This window comes from Myripristis murdjan, chromosome 10 (genome assembly GCF_902150065.1).
Source record: "Myripristis murdjan chromosome 10, fMyrMur1.1, whole genome shotgun sequence".
Taxonomy (NCBI): Eukaryota; Metazoa; Chordata; class Actinopteri; order Holocentriformes; family Holocentridae; genus Myripristis; species Myripristis murdjan.
Genome location: NC_043989.1, coordinates 14,934,569 through 14,962,523, shown reverse-complemented (window position 1 = coordinate 14,962,523; position 27,955 = coordinate 14,934,569). Strand labels below are relative to the sequence as shown.

The following is a 27,955-nucleotide window of genomic DNA, read 5'->3' as shown; positions in this document are numbered from 1 at the left end:
CGGCCTGGGTCTTGCTTTGGTGGCCGTACCGATTGGCGGCTGCTGGCCGGACGGGGAAGTGTCCCGTGGACCAGTTCCTCCTTAGAAAAAAAGAAAAAAGTAATCCCACCGTATAGCACACCATATGATATATAAAGCAGAACTGTAACTTCTGATGCGAATATGATGAGAGTGCCACAGTGATATAATAAGAGATAACATGCCCAAGTGCAAAAAGGTCACCATAAAGTCAAAGAAGCACAGCCACACTCTTTACGTTCATGCAGCACCACAACAGCAATGTTACCTGCTTGCACTTTTACATTAAACGTGCATGTTAAAATAGAGATCTCCTCACAGTGAGTGCATTTTTTAAATTGGGTTTCAGTTATTGCAAGAGTGTGTTTTGTAATGCAGATGAAGTCATGTTGACATTGATATTTTTCTGGCAGCACTTTTTTTTCTTTGATTTGTTTGTTTCTCATCGTTAGTGAGCAGAGGGCCACATGGGTAAATATCATCTGCAGGCGGTGATCATCATCATGTAAGACACAGGGGCCTCCTGAAAGCAAACACGTTCAGAAATGCACAAAATGTTGTTTATTTCCCTTAACGCGGTGTGGTGCACTACGGATTTATGCCATGGAGATCAATATCAGCGCGCACGTCCAAAAGGCGCACACCGACATTGCCTGGGCTCGGGCTGATTACCACATGTAAATATTATTATGTACCCCCTCCTGTTTATCACAGCACATCTCGGCGTCCATTTTAATTGACGTCATTAACTTTCTCCGGCCCTCCTGTATCCCAGCATGCACCGCACCATCTGCGGTATATTATTGACAAAGGAAAAAAAGGCAAGAGACAAAACAAAAACAGGGTGGGATCAGCGGCAAAAAATACGTTGTCACAACACCGCAGCGACCCGCGTACTGACAATAACCAGGTAAAAAAATATCCTCTAGTCTCTCTTTGTTTCTCACAGTGCAGCGACAGCCTATCCCGTTTTTATTTTTTATAATGACAAGGCTCGCAGCTGCCAGCTGGGCTTTTCCTGGCCAGCTCTCGGTAGCTAATGTTGTTTTTTTATTTATTTCTGAGGCGTTAGTATCACCGCCGTGTCTTTGTGGTGTGTGATGGGGAAACAGGGTGAATATGACCGAGATTTAGGGCTCAGCTGGTCAACAAACTTCAAACCAGCGTCGTCACGTAACCGGCCATATATCATGAAATAAGACACCGTTTACATTGTGTGCCACAGTGAGAGGCTATCACACTAAACTAAAACACCAACACCAGCTGTGGAGAAAAACAGATGTGTTATAGTCTTGTATTTTTCACTCGTCTTGTAATTTTTGCTGTCAATCCAGTTAAGTGTCAGTTCGTGTCTAATGTTTACTGTGAGTTTAGCGCTTTTTACTCTCAGTTTTAGCTTTATTTTTTTATTATTGTTATTACAGTATCGGTGATGTTTGTCAGAGGCATGATTTAAAACTTCAGTAAAAGGGATTATAATCCTAACCCAGCACTGACAGGCATGTAGACGTCCCAGCCTCAGGAAGCACGTGCACCAGTACCTCCTCGTGCCCGTTGTGTTGACAGATTAGACCAAATGATTTATAGTGCAGGTAACTCAAATGTTGTTTCACACCTGAGTTTTAAATTTAGTTTTAGTTAACTGTAATAACCTTGGAAAACATTTTGGTTAACTGAAATAAAAATGAAAACTAGATTTTAGGGGAAAAAATGAAAAACTAAGTGTAATGATATTACATATTTAAAAAAAACAACTAACATAAAAATACAGAAAATGACTTTGGTTTTAGTGTTTGTCAGTTTGGTCAAATTTGTCACCACAACAAGCATGAGGAGGCCTTGGTGCATGACTGGGAGTCAGCTGTTGTCACAAAGCGGTGTGTGTTTGTGTTGTAATAACTATTATGAACTAATTAAATACAGACCCACACACACACCTCCCTTGTTAGGATTGTGTGATATGGACAAATCTTCATACCTTGATATTTATGCCAAATATCTCGGTAGCAATATGATATGACTATGGGTTCACACTTATTTGAAATTTTACATGCAGCAAATTAAGCATCCCTCAAATAACAGCATAATAATGCCAAATGAACATAGAAAATGCAGTTACTTCACCGAGTCATTTATTGATCAGAACAGACCAATCACCATCTTAGACTGCATTAAAATGAATGAAAAAAAAAACAACATTTTGATGCAGCCTCTGCTTCGGAAATTAACTGAAACTAATCTGAAATTAAAACGAAAATTAATTAATGAGAAATACAAAACTCTAACAACTCTGCTGCAGTGCAGTTTGATGTAACACTTAACATTTAACTGTCAGTCTTAAATATAATAAAGTGACTTATTATACATTCCTCGTCACTTCCCTCAGTGCTCAGAGAACAAAAGTGTTGCGACACATTCAGTTCTTCTGCTCGTATCCAAGTAAACACACACACCCACGTGACCGGCCACGTGGAGTTCAGTTACTCTGGCTTGCCTTTTTGAACTTACACTCTCTCAGGTCGCACTCCTCTCACTCTCAGCAGCAGAAGGGCTCAGGTTTGCACTCTCCTTGTCTTTGTGTGTTGTGCAGTGTCAAGCCATGGCCCTAAGGAGCTGAAAGCTGCCATTTCCACCTGAGGGAGTTTAAACATTTTGAGAGCTTCTGGAGAGAGAGACAGAGAGGGAGAGAGAGAGAGGGGGCCCAGACCGTGGACGGGAAGGGGAAGAGCTCAGCTGGAGCCAATGCAGCAGCAGCAGCAGCACAGACAGCCTGAGCTAGTGGAAGGAAGCCTTCCCGTGTTCGTGTTCCCCACTGAGCTTGTCTTCTACGCAGATGAGCAGACATCTCACAAGCAGGTGCTCACCCTCTACAACCCTTATGAATTCGCCCTCAAGTTTAAAGGTCAGTGGCTACAGTGAAACTCACTATCTACTTTTTCCTCGTTGTCTCCAAATGTAGGGTTTATACTAGGGCTAGGACGATATGCTTATCTCCTGACGCTGCTTTGAGATTGAAATTCTTAAGTATTGCAATTTGATATTATGATTTATTGTGATTTCTGTTTTTTGCTTTGTCCTCCAGTTTGTGGATGTAAAGTTTCATGAGCCTGTGATTATCCTAAAGGTTACAGTAGATCATTTTATACAGTGATGACAAGTTCCAAAAAATAGTCTCATTATTGACCATTGAGATGGCTGCTATGGGGTCTAACATCATCACACATGAATAAAAACTGGGCTCACTGAATCCACAAGAGTCTCAGCTTTCTAGTCAGATCCAATTTATGCAACTCCAAGACTGTTGAGGCCTCAGCACAAATACACCTTTTTACAACAGGCCAAAAGTACACATTTGTACTGCATGCAAAAACCAGTATGGTGTTTGCTCCAAAACTGCATGGGATTAGAATAAGCTGGACATGTCTGCAAAGGGGAAACCAGTGGGTACCCAGAGAACCTATTATCATTCAGATATCTGGAGGTCAGAGGTCAAGGGACTCCTTTGAAAATGGCCATTCCAGATTTTCCTCACCAAAATGTAGCCTAACTTTGGAGCAATATTTTGCCCCCTTGCCGAGAACCTAGTAGGACATACTTAGTACCAACGGATTCCAACGGATTAGGCTGTCTAGTTTCATGATATACCTTTATATCTTTATGTTAAATTGATTTGGTAATAAAAAAAAAAAAAAAAAAAACTCATGTCATAATGCTTTTTTCCCCCCTACCCCTAGTTTATACAGTGTTTGTTTTGTTTGTCAGTGCTGTGCACAGCGCCAAACAAGTACACCGTTGTGGATGCTACTGGAGCCGTCAAGCCACAGTGTTGTGTTGACATGTAAGTTATCTCTCCATGCCAGACTCTCTTCTTTTCTCAGATATCTTCATTAATGCACTGGTGTAACAATATATGGCCCTGATGGTTTATGTCAGGCCAATTCAATTGGCGGCCCGCGGGCCACATGCGGCCCAGAAGCAATTCCCGAGTGGCCCAGCTCGTGGTTCAACCAAAAAAGCAGAGAAAAACATTAGCGAGAATGAACTCGAAATCCCTAAAGTAGTTCAGAAAGTGAATGCAACACTCCACGTTGCCCAGCAACACACAACCAACTCACAGTGCAGCGCATTGTTTTGAAAGTTACTGATGCTAGCGGCTCAAAAGTATGTCTTTTCCAACCCTTAAACGAAAAATTGACGATGAAAACCGCCGTTTTAAATGTCTGGAAAATGTCTGGCCCAGCTTAAGGTCTCGGTTAAAAATCTGGCCCAACTGAATTTGTAATTGAATAGCCCTGGTTTATGTGTTTAGCTTTTATTCTCGGTAGTTTCCTCTTCATGTTTTTATTGTGTCATATGTTAACCTATAGGGTCTATTGTGATCAGTGTGTCTTGTGTTGTCAGTTTGCCAGGTGATTGTTCACAGGAAGGCAATTACAGCCATCTAATTTCCATAATAGCCCTTGTCATAGGATGTTGTGGTGTTTGTTGTGTGCCAGGCTTGTTGCTGCCGTGACAACTGACTTCCCCACAGGGGTAAATAAGATCTCTTCCCAAATTATCTGTTATCTGCTCAGAGTCATCAGACACAGAGATGTGCGGGCGTGCCACTACGGGGTGTATGACAAGTTCCGGCTGCAGGTGTCGGAGCAGAGCCAGCGGAAAGCTCTGGGCCGCAAAGAGGTGACGGCCACGCTGCGTCCCTCTGCCACACAGGAGCCGCCTAGCCCCCGGCCTCAAGAGGAAGAACGCAGACTCAAAGAGCAGCTTGCAGACAGCGTGTTTTTTGAACAGACTGCGTTTCAGACAGGTAGGACAGAGGCCTTTTGTGCTCAGAAACAGCCAAAGAAATGTGTCTCTTTTTTCACTAGATGGCGCCAAATCACTAATTTGAGACACCACAGAGGAAGTAGATACACACAGTGGCCACTTCATCAGCTCCACCTGTACAATATAATGCAGTTCAGTGCAACAGCTCTGACATAAATTCTACCTTTTAAGAAAGTTTATAATGTTCAGTTTTTGTTTACATTGTGCAGAATGTGTCAATTTAATTATATGTTTATTACTGAGGTTGTAGTTTGCAGAGGTCTCGTACTGGACTACATTATATTGAGAGGTGTTTCTAATTTTTTGTCCTCCCGATTTATATACAGTGAGGGGGACAGAACAGTAGAAACAGCTCTCAATAAAATGCAGTCCAGTACAACAGCAGAACTAACTATGAGCTCAATGCCAAATATAGAACTATTACTGTGACAAAAAGAAAACCTGAGCATTGTAGGCCTCATAAAAGTAAATATATGTATATGTATTGCATTGTATTAGATTGTACGGGTGGACCTAATAAAGTTGCCACTGAGTGTATGTGAGGCTTGTAATTTTTGATCTCGCCGACTGAAAACTTTTGGGGTGTTGAGGGTTATTTATAACGCTCTTTGACACACATAGAAGCTGTATTTTTGTTTGTCTGTCTATCTGTCTATCTCGTCGCGATGGGGAAAATGTATTCAGTTATAAACCTTGTTTTTTTGTTGTTTTGGATGACCTTTTTATGCCATGAATTGATGCTTTGTCCTTATTTTGGACATTTTAAAATTTTGTTTAAGGTGGAAAATATATTGCTGCTTAGAATTTAACAGGTGGTGATGTGGCCTATTCAAGAAAAAATTTACTTCCAGGTCTCTGATATAGTATTGTGGGAATCGAGTGTATCATCACATGAATTAAAATCACAGCGTGTGGCTGACAAAAGAGATTCATGTCCATGCTTTAAATCAAAAGCCTGGGAAAATTTTGACTTCAATAATTTATAATGTACAAGCTGAGTGGACATGAGCACTGCTGTATGCAAACTAGGCCACTGAAAAGCCAAGTATTGCGGTAATACAACCAGCATGTGAGCTCATATTGCCCATATTAGGTTAAAATTACCCAGGGAAAAAAACATCACATGTTTTTCTTTTGTTTTTCTGGTTGGCTTCTATCTTTAGGGCCATAATAAATGTTAAAAGCTCAAAGTAAATTGGACTGACATGCTCATGATGTCTTTGGAAATATAATTCAGCTGTTTCCATAGCTAAGCATTTTTAAAAAGGTAATTCAAAATAAGATGATATTGTAAAATTGAATTGCAATACTCACAGAATCACAATAATTACACATCTACAATATATCGAATCAGCACCCAAATATCATGAATTGCAGGGTGTTAGGGTTCCCTGCTGATTCCCATCACGATTTGTCTATTGGTCTGTCTGCACTACACTGTAGCTTCAACAAAACTAAATATAATTACATTTTCATTACATGAACATCAGTCTAGCTCAGTAATAAATAATCCAGTCATGGCATTGTCAGGGTAACATCAAGCAACACATTCAGGAGTTACTAATACCTGTGTTTTAAGGCTGTGAATAAATGGCATTCACCTCATATTTTGATGACTGTGCAAGATAGACTCAAACATAGTTCCAGTGGTTCCACAAACAGTTATGACAATACATTCAGAGGCACCTTCTGGTTTTCACCAGAAACAAAACTTATAGAGCAGATGGTGGTGCAGCTATAAAAAACATGTCTTCCTTCCTTGCGTTCTGTTGCATTCATTGTTTGAGTCCTTTGACTGAAAAAATGCAGTTTTTAAAAATCTTCTCCTGATTCACAGTTGATCCTGCAGGGAGACTGGACATGCAGATGTTTCCTCTCTTTTGTTTACACTGTTTGACTGCTGCTTGTTCAGATGATCATAAGCTGAGGATTTAATCTTTATTGTATAAAATAAGTTTGTACTTCTTGTTTTCAAACCATTTTTTTCTCACAACAGCAAGTCATCAGCCTTCATTTTGTCCATGAAATGTTGATTGATTTGCTATTCCATGTGCCACATCTGATCAGTGCCTTGTGTGTGACTGACAGAGAGCCGGCCTGTTACCGGAGGGCCGAGTGTGTTGACGGTGCTGCTTGGGCTGGTGTGTATGGCCGCCCTGATGCTCCCGACCCTGGGGGAGCAAGAATCTACTGTGCCTGTCTACCTCCACTTAAGTGTTAACAAGAAACTTGTAGCTGCTTACGTTCTTGGTGAGTAAAATGATGACAAAGACAGGCACATAAACTTTGACAGTGAGTTGTGATAGATTAAAAAAAAAAAAAAAAAAAAGCTTGTGAGAGATTGTACATGCTGCACTGCCATGGTCTGCTGTGTTCCTTCCAGGTCTTCTTACGATGGTCATCCTGCGCACATGAAATGCTCTGAACTGAGAGAGAGAAGGGGAAAACGGATTCAAAAGATGAAGAGAACATCCACACACCCAAGGCTACAATATGCTTTAATGGGTAGAGCTGACATTAAGGGGAGAGGGGTGTGGAGCATCCGGTCACCTCATCCCCTCCCCTGAAACATACATTTTAGCATAACTGTTTTCAAATATATACATTTTGATTGTGTTAATGTGGAGATTGACACAATGCTGAACTGATGCAAACAACAGTGACCTCCAGCGTGAGGGTCAGAGGAGTGACATTCTCAGAGGCGCGGGCCTCGTTTTGAGCCCTGAGAATGGCTCGCGAAGGAATATGAGGGCGTTGAACACCACAAGTTGTTTGGCCCCATATTTCCTGTCTGTCTGTATTTCCGATGCCATTATGTAACAGAACATGGTTAACTTGAGTGTGAATGAAGTTATACACAAACATGATACCTGTATATAAAGCCATTAACATTTTGTTATGGTCTTCATCAGTAACCACCCTTATATTGATGTCTAATTCAAGCTTTTTTTTTTTTTTTTTTTTTTTTTTGGTAGTATAGACTGAGGACTAAATGCATTTTCTTGCATGTGTGGATTCCCATCTGAATGAGTTATTTTTCCAACAGCAATATGATACACCTTTACATCGTCACCAAAGGAAATATCTTATGAAAGATAATGGTTTATTTGTTGTACTATGTCAGTGCTCCATCGAACATTCAATAAAGTCACAACGCATTTGTCTGGCATACTGGACTAAAAGGTTCTCTTAGCTCTGCAGTCATGGTCATTGAAAACAGTCAGCCAGTCTTTAAGGGGCTCAGAGGTTGCCAGCTTTTACAGCGAAACAAGAACAAATTCTCACAGCTTTCATACCACTTGGCTTTCAACCAGTCAACTAAGTTTAGTGTTGGCATACTAATGTGGGTTCGTGGATGAATTGTTAACATATTGTGAATAAGCAGCACACAAAATATGCTTCAAAAAACTGGCCTTCAAAGGATGGTGATGAATAAGGAATCCATTATACTGGCAACCTCCACATTTAATTTGTCCACTTCTCAGTGCACAAATTCATGTATACCTTTTGCAAAATCACAAGTAATTACCGGTTTAAAAAAATACTCCATGGAAGTAGTAAAGAAATAATTTATTTAGTCCAGATGTTTTGATATGATAGCTATCACCAAGGACACAAGCACAGGCGAGATGTTGACCAACTCATAGGATTATATCCTTTCCATTACAGAGAGAGAACAACTCCATATGTTGAACTCAAGCCCTGGACACTAAGTAGGATGACAGGGAAAAAAGTGGAAAAATACCACCAATGTCGACAGCAGGGCAAGCTGATTGCCTTTTCTTTTTTTGTTTGTATAAAGGAAAAAGACATTCTGAGTATGAACTGCAACCACACGCTTTTCTTAAAAAAAAGAAAGAAAAGAAAGGGGGGGGCACACTTTCATTAAAAAAATGATTTACAATCACTTCCTTGCTTTTATTTGAAGATGAAAGGCTGAGGAGCTTCAGACGTGTACACTCACACTGGGGACAAATGCCTAACAAATTAAATTTAGGTGCAAAAGCACACTTTAGGTTTAACTTATACACATTGTACTTCTTGAATTTCGAAGGGAAGTAACATCAGTCGTGGTTTATTTTAGTTCTTCCCTGCATGAGCTTACATACAGCTGAAACATTACAGATGACGACCCGGTGCTAAAACCTCTAATAAATGTGACCACAGCAAAAACAGCAGCCTCTTCAAAACCATAATGGTGCCATTTTGCTTTGACACATGCTCTAGCAGTTTGCCAATTTAGTATTTATGACAACACAAACAGCATTTTTTCCTGGGGATAGAAATGATCACCTTCCAATTTTTACAATAAACAAATTTTTCCATAAATAAGAACATTATGCCAGCGGGCATTTTGAGGAAGAAAACAGAATAATCAACTATACTCTGCATATCTACAATAACATCCTGACAAGAATACAGGATTCAGAGTAGCCTTTAGTGTTGAAAACCCAACAGTGGTGACCACCTTCTTTTTCTTACCATGATTATCTGCTAGGTGAGTTAATTGCCTTAACTGGGCAATTATAATTGCAGCAAGTTCAGAGAACTGGCGAAGTGCCAAAAGTACAAAATTTCACCACAGTTCACAGCCTATACCATAAAAATATTCTGAATATCCACTGAAAACATAACTTTTTTTTTTACAGTATAACAGTGAGGAAACCACCATGTTTGAACCCCAGAAGCATTTAGCTTTTCCTTATCTGCTCCTTTACAAAGAAAAAATTTGCTGTTGAAGCCCTGTGCCCGCATTCACCTCACAGCCAATCAAAAACTTGTATGATATTTGACATGGTTAATATGTACATACTTACAAAGCAGGAAAACAATAAGTTAAATCCTTTCATACAAAACCTGCAGACTGTGTACATACAAAGGCCTGTGGACATGAGTTTTCCAGCACAAAACAGGGCATTCTACACATCCAAATAGTCATGTTTTGTCCAGTGCTCAATGTCTCTCTCCAGTGAAGCCAACTGGTCTGATACATTTGCAGGATAGTCATACATACAAACACAATATCATTATGGGGCTAAGCACCATAAAAGATCCATAACTAGCAGCTGGTGCTTAGTGTCTTCAGTCCTTCCCCCATTTTACCAGGTGCACCTTTACATACAAAGAACACATCCATGGCTTTCGTTTCCTTTCGTTCAGACATACCTAGACCCTACCAAATGCAGCCATGAGAACAGCCTTTCAAACGCAAACATGGAAATTCCACTTTAACTAAATCTAGGTGATAGAGAGGCAGAGGGTCTGACAAGGAAACTCGCTCTGTGGAGAGAAATAGGCTTTGGCGCCCATCTTTGTCCTCGTTTAGTGTCTCTTGCAATCCCGTGTTCACTTGGGTGACAGATCCTGGAGGGAAGCAAAGGGCGAGTTGCTGGATGAGGGTGACACTCCCTCCATCTTGCCAGGGGACCCGGTGGAGGAGCTCACACTGCTGAGGCTGCCATCCAGCAGATCTGGGGAGTGACTGAAAGAGAGCCAAATTCAGCAGGACTGCAGGCTGTGATAATGGAGGAGCAATCATCCAGTGCATTACAGGACACATCATCACACTGAGATTCACATTTGATTTCAATTAGCGCAGTGTTTCCTCAAATAGCCAGAGTTCAAACATTTCCACCTAAGTCACTTGACAGCACTGCTGGCCTGTTTGGTCTGACCGATTTAATGTTGCCACAAAATCTTACCAGGAACTGAGATCTGACAGGTTGGAGACGTCAGATGACAGCATGGTGGTGGTACCCTGAAAGAGCCTCTTAGGCTGGCTTTCTGTTTCCATCTCCCCTGCAGAGGGAAGGACACCTGCATCAAAAAATATTCCAAATCCCACACAACCTTCTGCAGCTCACATAGTCTGTGGTGAATGTCAAGGGACAGTCAAGTGAAACTGGTTCTTTATGTTGTCTTGGCTATAACTCAGATATGATATGGTGCTCAAGCACATTGTAAAGCCAAGTACAACTAATTTAGGGGGGTTATTTTATTTTATCTTATTTTGCATGTACTTTAGGTACACACAAAAAAATGTGCTGTATGTGACTCACTGGCACTACAAGACTCTTAGAATTGTCTTAGAATCTGTGCTGGAGGTTAAATGCATAGAACTGAATCTGAAAAGAACGATTTCTGAGAATGAAGACAATTGCGTCATGCTCTGGTGCAGCATGACATAAACGGATGAGTAAAAGACTGAATCAGCATCCAGGTTGAGTCAACGTGTTGACTCTAAACCACTGCCGCTTCACCATTGCATCAAGTCATGCTCACGAATCTCAACTGCTGGAGCCCTCCTGGCCAAATTTTCTTGGGTCAAATGAGAATTGTGACTTGCGGAAGCCATGCCAAGGACACATGCTGATGAGACATGAAGATTTTCATCTATGAAAACTGAACTAATCTTAAAAGTTCTCTTTGTACTCCACACATATCCAAGTGCTGTACGTGGAGTCTGTTCTTCAGCTTAAATTCCAATGAGATGGAAGAGTATTTCAAGGACAGTTCCATTTTCAATTCAACCAGGCCTGATTTTCCTTGGCACTTGCCATCATCACAACGGATTGTGTTCAAAATTTCATCGCTTACTTCACTGTAGAGTTTTGTGTAACTCCGGTTTGCAGAGTCCTGCTCTTCCACACACCCAGAGGGCCAAAGCACAGAGAGAACACAAAGTCCTTTGAACACAACACCACTCACAAGTCTGTTACATCCAAATTTTCCGATTGTGCATCTCCTCAAACTTTCATACACTGCAGTATGACATTTTATGCTAATTAAAGTGAGTTAGTTGACAAAGCACTTGGTTCAAGTACTCTAATGCTGCGTTTCTATCAGACTTTCAGTAAATGCAAACTGATGACTGGAGAAAAATGTTCAGTTAAACCTGGGTGGAAAATTTTTGAAGGCTCCAATATCTGCCACATGGTATAAATTGTGGAGGTGTGTCAATACAAGTGGCAAATGTAGAGGGGAATCCACTGATGCTGGCAGTCCAGCAAAATAAGAATTAATCTGTTATATACAAATCAACCATTGTCTTCAGTTAATTTATGGTTGATTTTACATTAATGAATATAAATGATTTTGATATGGGCATTCTGACAAGTAATAGCTAAATCTTTTCAAGCTGAAACAATGACATCCTGTTCCTCCGTTTCTGATGTGACCTGAACTCAGAAGACAGGCACCAGAAGAAAGAAAGAAAAAAAAAAGTTCAAGTGCTGGCAAAAGTACCAGTACATACAGTGATTTTAATTTGTTAAATTAAACTACTGGACGTTGTGTTGGTTCTTTGATTGCTGTACTGGGCAGGATCACTTTCTACAGAGAGGTGGCACAAACCGCTCTACTGCAAAGTGATGGCATGTTGAACACAATCTATCGTAATGATGGAGAGAAAAAAAAAAAAAAACATAAAATTGAGGTTCTTTTAAGTATAAAAGGATTCCTCACAAGAATTGAGTCCAGCCAAGTGATGTTCACAGCTCTTGCACAGATGTATTAACCTAGATTGTATTTAAATTTACTTTAACGTTAGCATACACAAAAACAAGCATTTCACTTCACTGTCCCAATATTTTCAGCATCACCTCAAGTGCACATTACACAGCCTTGATTCTGGACATGGTATCTGGATAGAGTTAAAGACAGTTCACTGCTATTCTTAAATGGAGTGGCTTTTGCTGTGATGGAATTTCACCACTTCACCTTGGTTTACTCAAGGGGAAAATACACCTTTAAATAGACTGGGCATCATTATTCCAAAAGCACTTAGTATATAGGATTTTTAAAGGCATGTTAGGTACCCCACCTTTGCGTTTTATTGGCCCAAGTATGCTCGCTCTGATGCAGTTGATTGGGCTTTGACTCCGTCGGCTGAAGAACACAGAAAACCAAAACATGTTGCCAAATATTTTGAACAGCCATCAGTGTTTTGGATGTAGCTATGGAAAGCTTAATGAGAGAAAAAAAATACACTCTACGTTCGATAGCAGTACCGAACATGACGACAAGACTCAAAAAAATGCTGGAGTATTACTTGGTTACATATCAAGTTGGAACTGGAGTAAAATGACTTAAAAACAACAGGACAGCCGTACTGGGTTCAAACTGTACACGGTAATATTCTACCTGTTTAAATCTACGAAAACCCATTGGAAGACTTTTAGAGGGACTGAGAAATGAAGCTCCTCTGGTAAAATGCCCATCATGAAATAAGCCTAACCTTGCACAAAACACTGTTTAAGGTAAATACAAATCATTCACCCTAAGCATGTAACTCTCCCAGAACAACCAATCTAATAAGAACTGTTCAGAAGAGTGTAAAATAGCTCAGTTAGCTTCTTTATGATTATAGTAACTTAATACTGCACTTCTTATGTTTTGTGAGGGGAAACAAGCAACAGCTAGTAACACTGAACATCCTATGTAGCTTAATAAACACCTCCCACATGTGATTATTTGTTGGAAAACATTTTAACGTATTTATACACACAAGAAAATGACCCCAAAGCTCAACTACAGCCAACGGGTGTCAGGGATCAAGGAAATGCTTCCGCTGATGTCAATGGGTGTTTCATTTGTATGGACAGCACAAATAGCAATAGGGATAGCGGGAGGATTGCAGACTAAGTTGTTATGCAACACAGTTCAATAATGTGTTTTTCTTTTTTATACCATGGTGCAGTTGCCCCACTTCCACATTCAGAATGACCCGAAATCCAGTCAATGTGTGTTTGTTCGGGTGAAACATCACTCCTATATACCCACAACCAGTTGGCACCTATTGCTGCTGTCTTGGAAGGATAGCAGCATTTTTTTTTTTTTTTTTTTTGGTAACAAATGAGGGTTACCATAAACTGTGGTGGTGTATCAATACAGGCAGTAACTGATGTTGTAGTCCAACATAATAAAAATGTATCAGTTATATTCAAACTAATATAAATCAACCACGTGCAAAAAACAAGAAAATACCTTCTCTTTATATATGGTTGATTTTAAACTCATGAATACAACTGATTTTGGGTGTAGGCATTCGAACAAGTAAAAGGTAAATATTTTCAAGATCAAACAATGAAATCCTGTTTGTTTCATTTCTGATATGACCTGAAAGCAGCAGATGGGCAACCAGCAAAACAAATAAGGAAGTGAGTAAATGCTGCCAAAAGTATCAAATGGACTAATTAGTTTCATGGGTCCATGAGTAATTTGTTTTCATGGGTTGGATGTTTGTTTGGGCGGCTGTGATGCAGTGATGTGTGTGTGTATATATACACACACACTGTTTATGATCATAAAACAGCACTTAACTCTGATTTTAGCCGGTATGATTGATTTTGCCATATCCCAAGGGGGACAGGGTATGTGATATGATATAAGCTCCAGGATGTTTGCTACAGGCTCAGTTGCTAACCTTACTTGGCAAGCCATGTGACCTCGCATTACAGTATTCTCCATAGAGGAGATTAGGGCAGCTGATCTACTAGGAAACCAGAAACCTGAGATCACGTTCAAATAAACAGCTTGTTATTTAGCTACAAATGTGCAACATGACTGTGCAAAAACTATACTTCGTCTTTACCATCAATGTACAGGTGCAGTTATTTGATTTTAGGAATTTAGTGGAAATAGATATGCAGTGAATAACTTTAAACTGCACAGAACTGGTCAAACATCCACACCTGCCCAAGTGCAAAGTAGTTTTCCGACTGAACAGACTCATTCAAACCAGGGAGAAATTGAGATTGAAGAGGGGCCAGCTGCACAATAGCCGTCAGTAGAGAGCTGAGATGTGCGTAACAATCTTATTTAGAGCAAAAGTGAAGGATAGCTGGCAAATTATAAGGGTGTTAGTAACCATAGGCGTTATTTAAAAGAGCAGCTGCTCACCTGAAGCGCCGTGTTGGGCTGGGTATTGGGCTGGGCGTTAGGCCATTACTGCTCACAAGGATTTGTAGTGAAGGGGAGAAACACTGCTGCTTGTAGGAAAGGGAAATAAAGAAACAGTGTAGCTAGAAAGACACATTATCAACTCAACCATCATAGCATCAGTATAAGAAGTCCAGTGCCTACAATGATCCAACAAATATACCTTCTTTCCTATCCCTCTGGTTGGAGACGGGGCAGGGGACACAGGCACAAAGTCAATGCGCTTTGGAGATGATGATGCAGACTTCTCCAAGTCATTGTCACTCTGTAAGAAGACACAAATATGAAACACAGGGATTACCACTATTTCTTTATTTGTATCCCTATGGAAGTGCACACTGGGGTAATGCAACTCATCAGAATGTTGGAGTATTATACTACCAACTCAGTCTGTCCTTGAGAGACTGGTGGCCCTGTTAACTCCATGTGTTTTTATCTAGCATGTTTGTATTTGTCCACACTCCAAAAATAGAGAGTGGCCAACAGTGGCCATGGGCCAAAACATGCAATGTGAAGGCACAAGACTTCCAAGGATCCACAGCAGTGTAATATATCAACAACTGTTTATGGGGTACAACTACAGAACCTGAGTGGTGTAGAAAGGTTTTTCCCATTCAAATCAACATCCCGGGATGGTCGGAGCAGTGGCAAGTTTGGTGTGAATCTTTGCCACCGTTCCGAACAAGCAGGCAAGTCGCTGTGAAGTCATCGAAAGCAGTGGAAAGACATTTTGTCTTTCTGCTGATATCCATTAGCTGCTTAAAGTTACCACTTTTCTTCTCCGCTAAAGTTCGCCCGCACTACAACAATTTGTAGTATTTAAGGAGTTATATTAGTCAAATTTATGTTTAATGTTGCTGGCCAGCTGGGCTTGCAAGTTTACAGATGCTGCCTGGAGGAGTTAATAGGAGAAGCACAATCTTGCTAATGTTATGCTGACCTTGTGTAATGTGCCAGGACACAGACTCAAATGTTCACAATTCTTTTAGTAATTTCCCCTTTCAGGCTACAGCCACATTACAATGTATCTGCACAGTTCTCATGCAAGGGTGACACACTTTACTGCCCTACTAGCTTGCTACCATAGCAAACAAGTAAATCTGCATTTTATTCAGCCAAATGACCACGGCAAACAGAGCAATGATCGTTCTACTCCACTCAAGTTCTGTGGGAAGAACATACTAGAACATAATAAAAAGAGAATAGCAATCCTTCCTTACCAGACTGAGGCTTTCCTCCCAGGACTGGCTCATCTGCATGGCAGCTTGAACCTCCCTGTGATGCACAGAATGAGGAATGAGGATGACAACGGACAAGCACTTTTCCTTCTACAAAGCGACTGTGATTTAAGAACAGATCCCTGCATCGGTGCACAGCTGTTACCCACCGCTCATGAGCCGTCTCTCTGTTCATCACATCTACACCCTCTTCCTGTTGGAGCACAAAAAATGGTTTCAAGTGTCAGTCATGCCATCTCATTATTTTCTTATGTATACTCATTCTACATAGATTCTACCATACTGCCATTTTAAAATCACTCTTCAGTCTAACAGTATCACTGGGGTCCTGAACGTTTTTTTCTTCCATGTTACAACCATGTTCGATGTCAAAAGCTAAACTTATCAGCCTCATGCTCAACATGATTAGGAAATGCAACTCAGCTGGTGGGTAGCGATGTAGAGGAGCCATTTTGTTGGAGTTTGATACTACCAATTGATCAACTCTGTGAGATCGATGGCCCTGTTAACTCCACAAACAATGACTCTGGCATGTTTTCCAGTCACCGTCACTCCCTATGGCTTGAGAGGGGGACAGCGGTCTGACATGCTGATCGTCATGATGAAACATTCACAAGCATCTGGCTCTGGGTGGACCAATAAGGGCACAGTTTTTCTTACTTGTTTGATCTGATGGAGTCTGGTGCTGGGAACGCGAATGGGTGATGAAGGGACCTGTAAAGAAGGAAGGTTGCGTATGAAAGAAAATGTTGAACACTGAATAATTCACAGACTATTCACTGAAGTGAATATATGTGTAATGAAAGTAGGATTTACTACCATATTGGGCCTGTTCACAACTGTAGTGCTATTTCTCCTGCTGCGTAGAACCTCTCTCTGAAACACCTGGGAATTATCACTGTAATGGCAAATTCAAAAACCACTCATTATATTTGCATGTATTTTAAGCAACAGCCTCTATATGAGAGGTCTAATTTAAGTGCGGGGGGAAATATGTTAACATTTATGACAACAGGCAGAGTGCAGTTTCAAATGAGAAGGCACAACTGATGTTAACAGTGAGGCTGAGGAAAGATAAAACCCCTCGGGTTCATGCCAAGTCTAACAACCCACAGAATTAATGTCACTCTTTTAAATGCCTATCCTGAATCTGATGTTTTGCAGTCAAATTTACATGAAGACAATGGAGCTTAATGTTCCAATATTTTGGGTAAGTTGTCCTGAACTCCTCGGGCATTTCTATATTTTGAGAAGTGAGAGGCATTTATCATTTTTTAACCACCTCATAACAAGGTGGGGTGTCCTCTCCTTTGAAACTGCACAGTCTGCCTTTAAGACTTTATACGATACACAAAAAGTGTTGTAGGAAACTCTTAAGGAAGCCAAGTCAAACAGTAAAACCTTAAGCCATTTATCATGGGTGCACTGTTGGATCTTCTCAAGTGTCCATCGCTCTGAACTAGCGAAGAGGGAATATCCAAGTCCAGCTCCATCTTTTCTTGTGGCATGACTCCAGGGTTGTTCATCTTGCTAGATGAAGCTCATGGGACTAATTCAACTGGCTGACCAACTCAGTGTTGCTGGCTAGCTGCCCCCCAGAAACCTCGAAATTAGCTATTGCAACTTTACATGTTTAGAGAAACGGGTTGACCAGTCAGGTAGCTGTGCTGAGGCTGGGTACAGGCAAACAAACAAGCTAGCGTTACTTCACTCACAGCAAACTGCAAGGCCCACTGGTCGGTGGTAATTCAACCACTAACATACTTAAGCTGTCAAACACAACTAGCTCGGTAATATCACGACAGTACCATCAGCCAAAACCGGCCTGTGCTAACGTTTCCTCTAACGTTACGGCCAGTTACCAACTTTGCTGATGATGGTTAGCATAGCATACCATGGCTACATACCCCCACAATGCCCGGTAACTGCGAGCTAGCAAGCAGCTGGTCAGCGGTGCAAAGCAGCAGAGCCTGGCGACCTGAAACTACACTCGCATGCTAACGCGTAAAGTCAGCCAAACTGTCCAACCTGTTCGTTAACAGCCGAGTGTCCTAATTAGTCTAACGTGGCTGACGTTAATGTAACGACGCTGCTGTAAACTGGTGATAACGTTAGCCTATCCGCAGCTAACACAACGCTGCAAGCATTATGCTACAGACTAGCCAACTACCCAGCTAACGCTAACTAGCCGGATAGCTTAGCTACGTTAGCATACGCCAGTAGCCACAATGCCATGTCCAGAGTCCGGGTCTGCAGCGGCTAAACGGCTCCGTCCATCAGGCTGAGGGCGACCGAGGCTCCTACACTTTAAGTAAACTGAGTCCGGTGTTAATGCTGTAAGCTCTACACGCAATTTACTGTGTCGTTTCTGCTGGGCGCCGCCGAAAACGAGCAGGATCCCAGATGATCACACGGCGGCTAGCTAAAAAACTTCACGCCCATTTCAGTTGAACATTAGCAAACCTGTCCAATGAAAGAGCTTTATTTACCGGCGTGCGCTGCCTGCCTGCCTGCCTGTGAGCGAGCACGGCCCCGTCCCGCACACATCCTGCAGCACCGCATCCATCCCGCCTCATGTGTCAGTGCTAAAACACCACACCGACACATTTAAGAGATAATTAAAGCTGCAGCAAAACATGTATGATTACTTTCCTGTTTTTCACCAAAGACTTGTCACGAATCATTTTTGCCCATAAGGGTGCATCCCTTATGCAAATGGTGCAGGTTAAATAGATTTTGTTCTCTTTTTTTTTTTTTGGTACATTTTCTATTTTCACAACAGCACTACTCCTAATATGCGTACACACACACACACACACACACACACGTGTATATAGATAGATAGATATAGATAGATAGATAGATACACATGAAAAACAACGGCCATATTTAATAGTTGCAATAGTTGTATTTTAATCATGTGGGATAATGTAAGCGTTTCCAGAGATCATCTCGACATGTGATCAATCCACATTTGATAGTCTTTAGTCATTCCATGGAGGCAGCACGAAGTGGAAAAAGTAATACAAAATACAGGGAGAAATGTCAGATTACAGTCATAACTGGGCATACATGGAATAGATCACTGGGTACAAAACAAAGCTGAACTTTGTTTTAAGATAATGTGATTTTTAAATAAAATGGGCTAGCTTTTGGCTCTCCCAGCATGTTTTCAGCCCTGATGGTTAATTGGATAACATGGTTCTGTGCAGCCCCTCTCCTTGGCTCTTTGTTAATGGGGGTGTAGTGGACAACATGGCTTTTGTTTGGCCCTAATCAGTGACTTTCTGTAAGGCCAGGGAGCTTTGAGGTCATGGTCTGATCACACTGACACAGGTCACACACACACCGGGTCCCTCTGCTGTCCTGTACACACACTGGAGGATGAGCAGCTGCCATTCCTAGAAAGCTTCAAGTTTTATTGGCTTCCCGACATAATGTAAATACTACTGATCAAATCCCAGTAACACACTTTTTGGGAACCCTTTTAGCTACTCCAAATCACTCATCCTTTCCCCTTTATTTGCATCATTAAATGGACAATAAGTGAATTATCAGCTTCCTTAGTGTTACTTTATATACATGTCATCCTGGGGAGATCCACTGGTCACAGCAGGGGTGTGAACATTTAATGGCTGATATTGCAAAATGCAGTTGAAACTGGTTTACAGTCACAGCAACACTGGATGAAGTTCTATTATACAGTGAATATTAAAGACATATATAAAAGGCAGTTAAAGGTAAATTATCTCAAAAGTATGCCTGATTCAATTAACGGTAGTTACAGATAAATTATGTCAAGTGTCTGATGCAGTGACCCTTTAACCTAAATTAACGACGGTACATTTGCACAGGTGCAAACAATATTTTTCATCATTCTCTTTATCGTACAAAAAGTGATGCATGGACGCCAACTTCTGTTGGAGACAAACATTTCTTTACTTTGGACACTCATAAGTAAAGGATGTCTCATTTTCAACAGATCCATGTGGCTGGTTTGGATAACTAACATTTGTGTTACTTTACACGTTGCCTTAATAAACAGCATATCTTAACAATAACACATTCCTTTGGTTTTAATACACGTTGCTTTGAAAAGTTGCCAAAATGTGTTGTTGAGAGTGAAACATCTTTAAGAGTGCCAGTAAAACAATTATTTCCAAGTAAAAGTAGAGACTTATTAAGATGAAAGCAACAGTTTATAAAATAGGAGGCTGTCGAAATGTTGAAGTAGCAAAAGACTTGTGATGCTCTACTTCAGTCTAGCAGCATTGCTCTGAATAAATTACCCCTCTGGAAAAAAAAAAAAAAAAAAAAACAAGACTAACACATTGGATATTAATAGGTGTGATGGGGCACAGGGGCATTATATGCTCATTTCAGACAAAGCTGAGCTCCATGCTGTACCACAGACATGGCTCGATCTAAGGCAATCAAATTTCTCAAAAGTTGAATGACATTGTGTGTGTGGTGACTAAAACTGGTAATGCAAACATCAGGATTATCACCGTATCAGTGTATCCTCAGGGACCCTGAGCATAAGATCCATGTGACATTAGCCGCACGCAGCTGGATATTGTTTTCATGACACAAATATATAGAAATCAAATATAAAATCAACTGCAAAAAATCAAAAGAAACAACCATACAATAATTATAGTACTGAAGTGCTCTTCATGCCTTGTACTTCTCCTTCCCTGTTTCACTAATGACGCAGATATGCTGAAAAAAAGAAAGGGATCAGTGACAAAGTGCAGCATACCATTGATTTACTGAAGGTCAAGAATTTTTGGTTCAGTATTTGTTTTGAGGATCTTGACTGTATCATAATCTCAATAAAACACAAGTACAAGCTGACATCAATGACAAACTTTTTTTTTTTTCAAATACTTACATTTAGATCCCTAAAGTACTCGTTGTAGTCTAGTGCATATCCCACCACAAATTTGTCAGGAACCTCAAATCCGACAACTGAAATAAATAAGAAAATAAAGTAAGTAAATTATAAACTACTCTTTGTTTACAGGAAACCAAATCAATCTGATGGTAGAGGAAAAAAACATCTTCAAAAAGAGTATTTTGTCACAGCAACTACAACACATGATCTGATTGGGTTAATCAGATAGTCTACTAATCACATTTATTGTTGTATTGAACTCACAGTCTGGTCTGTAGCCAACACTTCTCGGTGTTCTCTTCACCAGCAAACTGAGGACAGAAACCAAGATGTTGATCACATGACCGCACTGCTACAAGAATAACTCTGATATAAAATATGACTGCTTGAAGTGGCCTGTCTTAAGAGAGGACAGTTCACATTAATAAACATAAGCACTTAGATGCACCATCTAAATGTACCACATATTGCCAGACAGGCTAATTTTCATCTGTAGTCTCTGGGCAGGTTGATTGTTTACAAAAACATAAAGACCACATAACCACACATAGATGAATTAAAAAAAAAAAAAAAAACAATGTAACTTATGCTACATACAGTATATACACACTTACACACCTTGTAACATGATTTGTTATGGTGCAAAAACTAGTTTGGAATTGAAAAGGCAACTATAAAGAGGTTAAATTACCTTGCTACTTTCACCATTTTGGGATTGTACTGTTTGAGAAGTTGCAACAACGTCTTCATTGTCTTCCCTGTGTCGATAATGTCCTTGAAACAACACAAGACCAACTTAAAATTTGCAGAACTGGAAGGGCAAATGGTCTACATTGATAGAGGGAATTGAAATTCAAAGCATACCTCCACAATCAGGACATTCTGCATGAAAAGAACAGATAAGACTTTAGTTAACACAGTATACTGAACACACTACATCTTGATATGTAAATGAACCCATTAGGAATGGCTATGGCCTTGTTGTTATGCAACTGCATGGGAAATCCTTTAATATCATGGTACGGGGTGACACCTTGAAGGGATTCCTGCCAATTACTTGATGTATTTAATGTAACTGGTGGTGAAACAGATTTGTGCTTAACTGCCCTACAGGGATCTATGTGACTGTCTGCTGAATGCTAGTACTGCATCATTTATCATGCATAATCATTAACAATTTCACTTGCCACAGTTATTAATCAGTGAAGTTAAGCTGACTTGCAATAAGGAAACATCTCAACATCTCAATTTATCACTCTGCCTCCCCCTGAGGCAGCAAGAGGTATTGCAAGTGATGTTCAAACCACAGTGGAAAAAGTGTAGCAGATAGTGCCAACCCTGTGTCGTCACCTCACCAATAAACACTTCCCATCCTAGTAAAAATGGCATCCTCTGACCAAGTAATTTGAGCTTTAATGACTGTAGCTTGTATAATGAAAGAAGGCAGTGGCATCGTGTGTACCACTAGCAAATCAGTCACAATGGCCAAAAAATATTTCCAATGTAAGCTCTTTGAGCAGGACAGTATGCAAACTGGGCTAGGCATCAGTCTACACAGAGCTAACCATGACAACAGTAACAACGGGTTATTGTGCAACACAACTCCACAATCCAGATTAATAAGAGAACTGATATTGATTAAAAATGATGCAAAAGTACAGTACAAATCTGTTTCTAAAATCACTAAAATTAACAATAATTGTTAATAATATATAACAAAGTAATCAGATCACTGTCTAAGCCGTGACTGTTCACCCTAACTCACTGCTCACCTTTCCTGTCAGAGTTGACAGGTCATCCCCACCAATTACTTTGATTTCACCCGTCGACTGGTCATTCTGCAGAGATGTAAGAATAAACAGCACGAGTCATGGATTTGGTGCAAACTTTCAGAAAATACATCGGTGCAAAAACCTGCATCAACTACTGTGTGGGTGAAACAAATCAAGCTTAGACGATACCGTATATTGTATTAAATAATGTGAATTACAGTATGTAAGTTGTATTTACATTACAGTACTGATGTAGCTACAAAACCAGATGTGTAGCAAAAGCAAGAGGAAAGTATGAGATTAAATAAAGTAGTCAAGCCTATATGGAACTAAAAAACTCTGAGACTTAGAGAGCATCAGCACATTAATGGTGATAAACATAACCTGAATAAAAACAGAAGAGGAAAAAAGAAAGATTACACAGTAGCTCTTAAGGCGAATGAAGTCCACTGTCATTGGGATTGAACGGTCGCTGTTCCTGTTTAGGGCCTTGATGTAGTCCAGCAGGTCTGCAAAGAACTTGTAGCCCCCTTTGAGCACACAGAGGGCCACAATGTGGTGCCCCCCCATGTCCTTCATGATCTCCCGGGCCAGCCTCTCTGTCCTGAGGTCACGTGGTGGAAAAAGAGAGAGAGAGAGAGAGAGAGAGAGAGAGACAGCGGGAGAGGATGGTCAGCTCAGTTTTCTGCTGCAGTCAGCATTAGCTCTTACTTCCTTTCTCTGTTTGGCTCAGCGGGCATGGCTGTCATTTCAAAAGGACCCCCAGCGATAATAATGAGAGCTGGCTTTCAAAAAATAGTTTTAGAATAACTGGAATCATTCCCCTGACATGCTTTAGGTACAACTGGGTTTCTTCAGTTCAGTTCGCATTTGTTAGAGGCATGAAGGGTTAAAGCCAAAATCTGCGACAGAGAGTTGTCAATTATTTATGAAGAATCTAGATAAGCAAACTAGTCAACCAAACAAAGTCAGTCGTGGAGTGATCTGTTTGGCAGTCCATTCACATCCTGGAGTCTACCTTTTATATAAACTGGCACATTAAGTAAAACTCTATTATAACTAATCCTGAATGTGCAACCTACCTGTCCAAGATGAGTCCATGTGGGATGTAGACTCTCTCCAGGTCAGCTGCATAGTGCTTTGGTATGCAGAAAAGGTCCAGGTCATACCCCTGTTCCTCATCACTGATCTGTAATGAACAGGCAGATCACAAACTCAGAGTGTGTTAAGTGAATGCATGGTACTCAAGATTTGAAAAAAGGATTGTGTCTCATTTGATCATTTGATTCAGAGTAGGACCAACGCCAGTTCACTTCTCCATATACTCGCCTATAGCGATGGGAATCAACCACCTGTTCCAACTGACAACCAGTTGCCTACGAGCTGATCAATTCCTTTTATACTTTTCGCCGAAGTTCGAGCACTGGAGAAGGGAGATACGCAGGCAGTGTGTCTGTATTTTCCCTTCTTCTGGTAGGTGGAAAAAAAAGGAAAAAGGTGCAGGAAAATATGTGGGCAGTGCCGCCATATCTTTCCTTCACCAGTTGACTGCAAAAAAGGGGTGGTTGCTAAAGCAGAAGGGTTTGAAACACCGGAAGAAGGGAGAGTACAGAAGCACTACAGAAGTGTATTTTCAGCTGTGTTGATGCTGAAAACTGGTGTAAGGTCTGTTTTTTCCCCACACAGAAAATTGACCAGGAATCATTAAGGGAGTTAACAGAGAATCAGACCAATACAGAGTTGATAACGGCACTGATATCAATAGCATCTCATCAGTTTCCCTCCCTACTGGCTCGCTTACTGTGGCTGCACTATTGCAACAGACATTTTGCCACAAAGCACACAGTTCGAGGGCAAGTCCAGACAATGAAGCACAGTCTAGGAGGCAATTAAAATCTACATTTCACCGTCAGCGCAACTGCAGTGAAAATACTGACCTCAGCCTCTTCAAGAGACCAGTCAACTCACTCCCTTCACCATAAAGATGCCTCTAAATAATTCCTTTCACCACTACTGAAAAATCTGTGTCTTGTCCAAATGACCAAGTCCTGGAGGCTAATGCAGTCGTTGTCTTACTAGGATTTCAAACCCATGCTTAATTCCATACATGGTTTTCAGTATTTGTTATACTTCATTAAATCAAATTTCCAGCTTGAGGACAAACTGCCCGGTGGTTGAACCCATACAACATAATTGTTGTCATGTGATAGCTGAGAGGCTGGTACAGAGCTGGAGGTGCTGAGGTACCGGCTGAGTGACCACAGGCAGACTTGCAGTTTTTACTCATAGCATTATTTTTTGTGCACATTGTAAGTTGTAACCCTGTGGTCAGTGAAGCAAGATGCATGTCCTCATGAGTGGCTCTGCTGAATTTTTGAATCACAAATTCCCACTGCACACACACACACACACACACACACGACCCATTCCCAGTAATACCCACTCAAATGAAAACAATCTGTCTGGGCAACGCCCTTTCCATCCTAAAAAATAACGGTTCATGGTGAGCAGATGTCCTCAGAGACACGTGATCTGAGGCGCCACAGACTCTCACAGACTCGCTGCTCATTAGTGAAGTCTGGAAAAATAAAAAATAAAAATGGAATGATGATGATGCCTCAAGATCACCATGATGAACTCCACTTGGAGGTGGGCGGGGCGGCTCAAACAACCTTGAGGTGTGTGCAAACAACATCCAGGTATGCAAATAATTAGGGTTACAACATGAAATCTGCTTTGTCTTTCTGATGTGACACAGAAAACAAGACCTGCCGCTGCCTTTCTGAGTGCCTTTTTAGTCACACGTGCATTCAACTGGCCTTGTTATCTGTGTCAACAAGAAGTGTGTCTGCCAGTCTGATGGAAAGACGAAACAACAGCAAAACACTGCCTTTCAAACCTCCTGCGGGAAATGTCATGGAAAATAGGACATTGGTTATTTACCTCCTCCAGTATAGAGGCCATCACAGGCTAGTCAGCTGATCTAGTATGTGAATGCACACAGATACAATCAGCAGCAGCAGCCAATGTTGACTCAAAGTGGAATAATGTTTAACAAAAGACAAACATGTCATGTCTTGCTTCCACAATTATTTTGAGGACTTTTCCCTTCAATGCTCATATAAGGATGGGAATAAATTAAGATGCAGATGGTGTTTAAAGATTTAGAAGTGGCTGATTTTATGTATTTATTTCTGAATAAGTGTAACAAGAAGATAAAATCACAGACTCTCACCTCTAGTTTACTCCAAGTGTTCATGTAATTTACATTAAACTGGAATTTCAAGCAATTTTGCATGATAGAAATCTCTCAGTTGGAACAAAGCTACACACAAGACGATTTTCACAATACCCCTCTGTAAAGCCACTGGTATGACACAGGATTCTTGCCTAACCATGATCATTTATAGCACCAAGACAACTCCCTTAAATCTGTTATGCCACTTCCTAAAAATCAAACTCCCTGTCTTGTTGACTTTGAATAAGAGAGCAATTTGCTATCCCTTGCCTCCCAGAAACAATGATGCAGCCATTTATGCTGTTTTCCAGATAAACTGTATACATTCTATTTAGGGTAGGGGTTCCTGTTGCTCATAAAGGGTAAAGAAATAACATAAAAAATCCAAACTGCATATTTAAGAAATTTGGACTGATGGATAGACTTTTTGTCCTCATAAAAGAAAAAAGTTCCTCTGCTCTCTATACCACAGAGACACAGCTGGATGTCAGTCAGTAGATTCCTAATTGGACATAACAGCCATGATTTAAAATAATTAGCTTGGGCATACTGTGTCAAGCAAAGGAAAGCAATTTGCTTTACGTTGCCACCCAGAAACAATAATGCAGCTATTTATGCTGTTTACCATATAAACTGTATGGATCCCATTTAGGGTGCTGTTTAATGGGTAATGGAATAATTTATGATAAAGGTCTAAATTCAAACTGCATTTTTTGAGTAAGTCTTACCCCATTTTAGACAGGTTTTAGAATGACGGACAGACTTTTTGTCCTCATAGATAAAATGTGCCTCTGCTCTCTATAGACACAGGGAGCTGGATGTCAGTCAGTTGATTCCTAATTGGACATAACAGCCATGATTTAAAATAATTAGTTTGGGCATACTCTGTCTAGTCAATTTGGGTTTTACAACAATTATACTGCATCGGAATCTATCTGTCCTCTGAGGTCCGCTTGGCATGTGTACACAGCATCACCACACACACACACACACACACACACACACACACACACACACACACACACACACACACACACACACACACACACGCAAACGTCCAGTTTATCAATTATTATCATCTGTAGTGGCATGTAAGCTGGTGTCAGTGACGGGATACCCACATGTGGGTTTACATGTGTCCTCTCCTCCAGGTGTATAAAGGAAACGCTGCTAAAGTCACGTGCGCACGGCATGGAGAGCGCGTGTGTGACTGTCATGGAAGTCAAAACGTGCATGTGCGCACCGCCGCAGGCCGTGTTCAAAGTGAACCATTTAGCACCATGACTGCTGCAAAACCCGCTGTCAAGGTAAGAGGGCAGGCCTGTTAACCAGTGAGAAACAAGAAAAAATAAACCTCCAGTGTGTTCAAGGCGTTTTGCGGAGGGAAATGGCGCCCGTGTGTGTTTGTGTGTGTTGGGGGGGTGTTAGTCATATGGATGTGCTGTATGTCGCAACCTATGGCCACCTTTTACCCGAATCAGACGCGCTCATTTCGGTGTGGTTGTCCGGGGCAACTTAACTCACCACAACACAGGAGCTGGATGTCGCCATGTCCGTATCGGTCACTGCTGTCCACCTGATGTACCGGAGACTTCAACAGGATCAAGAAGCTGAGGGGGGCAAAAATCCTTAAAACGCGGTCACGGCGCCGTCACACACCCTTCAGCCTTGTGAGAGCAAACACATGGAGGTGGCTAGCTAGCTGCGTCGCTACCAGGCAGTCCCCTCCTGTCTTTTCCGTGTTGCTGCTGCGGCCCCACTGCAGCTCCGGGCTGTTGTGTATATCGTGACGCAGAAAGACAGCGGCCAAATCAAATCAGCGGGAAATTTTTTGCTCGCACCGCCCCCTTTTTGGAGCGAAAAGCCCGAGCTTGAAGGTCTGTGTGCCACCATGCCGTCCTACAGAGCCAAAGGGCACAGGAAGCTGCTGCCTTACCGCGCATTTATCATGTTACCATGACTAAACTGCCCTGGTAAATAAATGGATTAATATGTGGTTTAGTCGCACATATATATCTATTTTATT

The 27,955-nt window shown here is 41.0% G+C and overlaps 3 protein-coding genes and 1 non-coding gene across 6 annotated transcripts; 1 reads left to right on the top strand and 3 right to left on the bottom strand.

The window, feature by feature from the left end:
• The first annotated feature begins 788 nt into the window (after nucleotides 1-788).
• mospd1 (motile sperm domain containing 1) lies at nucleotides 789-8,014 on the top strand. Its single transcript, XM_030061699.1, has 6 exons — nucleotides 789-928; nucleotides 2,609-2,920; nucleotides 3,781-3,856; nucleotides 4,593-4,825; nucleotides 6,934-7,095; nucleotides 7,229-8,014. Exons 2-6 carry the CDS (start codon nucleotides 2,761-2,763, stop codon nucleotides 7,258-7,260), a joined length of 663 nt encoding a protein of 220 aa, XP_029917559.1. The 5' UTR covers nucleotides 789-928; nucleotides 2,609-2,760; the 3' UTR covers nucleotides 7,261-8,014.
• A 384-nt stretch (nucleotides 8,015-8,398) lies between these two features.
• Nucleotides 8,399-18,612, bottom strand: pabir2 (PABIR family member 2). 3 transcript variants are annotated; one of them, XM_030061697.1, is made up of 10 exons: nucleotides 18,512-18,612; nucleotides 16,842-16,920; nucleotides 16,683-16,736; nucleotides 16,172-16,215; nucleotides 16,005-16,059; nucleotides 14,948-15,049; nucleotides 14,746-14,831; nucleotides 12,668-12,732; nucleotides 10,548-10,644; nucleotides 8,399-10,327 (listed from the first exon to the last, which is right to left on the bottom strand). In XM_030061697.1, the coding sequence occupies exons 1-10, from the start codon at nucleotides 18,586-18,588 to the stop codon at nucleotides 10,192-10,194; spliced, it is 795 nt and encodes a 264-aa protein (XP_029917557.1). In that variant the 5' UTR covers nucleotides 18,589-18,612; the 3' UTR covers nucleotides 8,399-10,191. The 3 variants fall into 3 exon arrangements, with proteins under 3 accessions (XP_029917557.1, XP_029917556.1, XP_029917558.1); XM_030061696.1 differs by lacking the exon at nucleotides 18,512-18,612 and adding an exon at nucleotides 17,424-18,476; XM_030061698.1 differs by lacking the exon at nucleotides 18,512-18,612 and adding an exon at nucleotides 17,930-18,475.
• Nucleotides 15,144-15,293, bottom strand: LOC115367118 (small nucleolar RNA U109). The gene has a single exon (XR_003928891.1). It is a non-coding gene; the product is annotated as a small nucleolar RNA U109 (small nucleolar RNA).
• A 298-nt stretch (nucleotides 18,613-18,910) lies between the features above and the next one.
• hprt1 (hypoxanthine phosphoribosyltransferase 1) lies at nucleotides 18,911-27,728 on the bottom strand. The gene is made up of 9 exons (XM_030062329.1): nucleotides 27,454-27,728; nucleotides 23,774-23,880; nucleotides 23,112-23,295; nucleotides 22,692-22,757; nucleotides 21,784-21,801; nucleotides 21,611-21,693; nucleotides 21,184-21,230; nucleotides 20,917-20,993; nucleotides 18,911-20,744 (listed from the first exon to the last, which is right to left on the bottom strand). Exons 1-9 carry the CDS (start codon nucleotides 27,478-27,480, stop codon nucleotides 20,697-20,699), a joined length of 657 nt encoding a protein of 218 aa, XP_029918189.1. The 5' UTR covers nucleotides 27,481-27,728; the 3' UTR covers nucleotides 18,911-20,696.
• Between the last annotated feature and the right edge of the window lie 227 nt (nucleotides 27,729-27,955).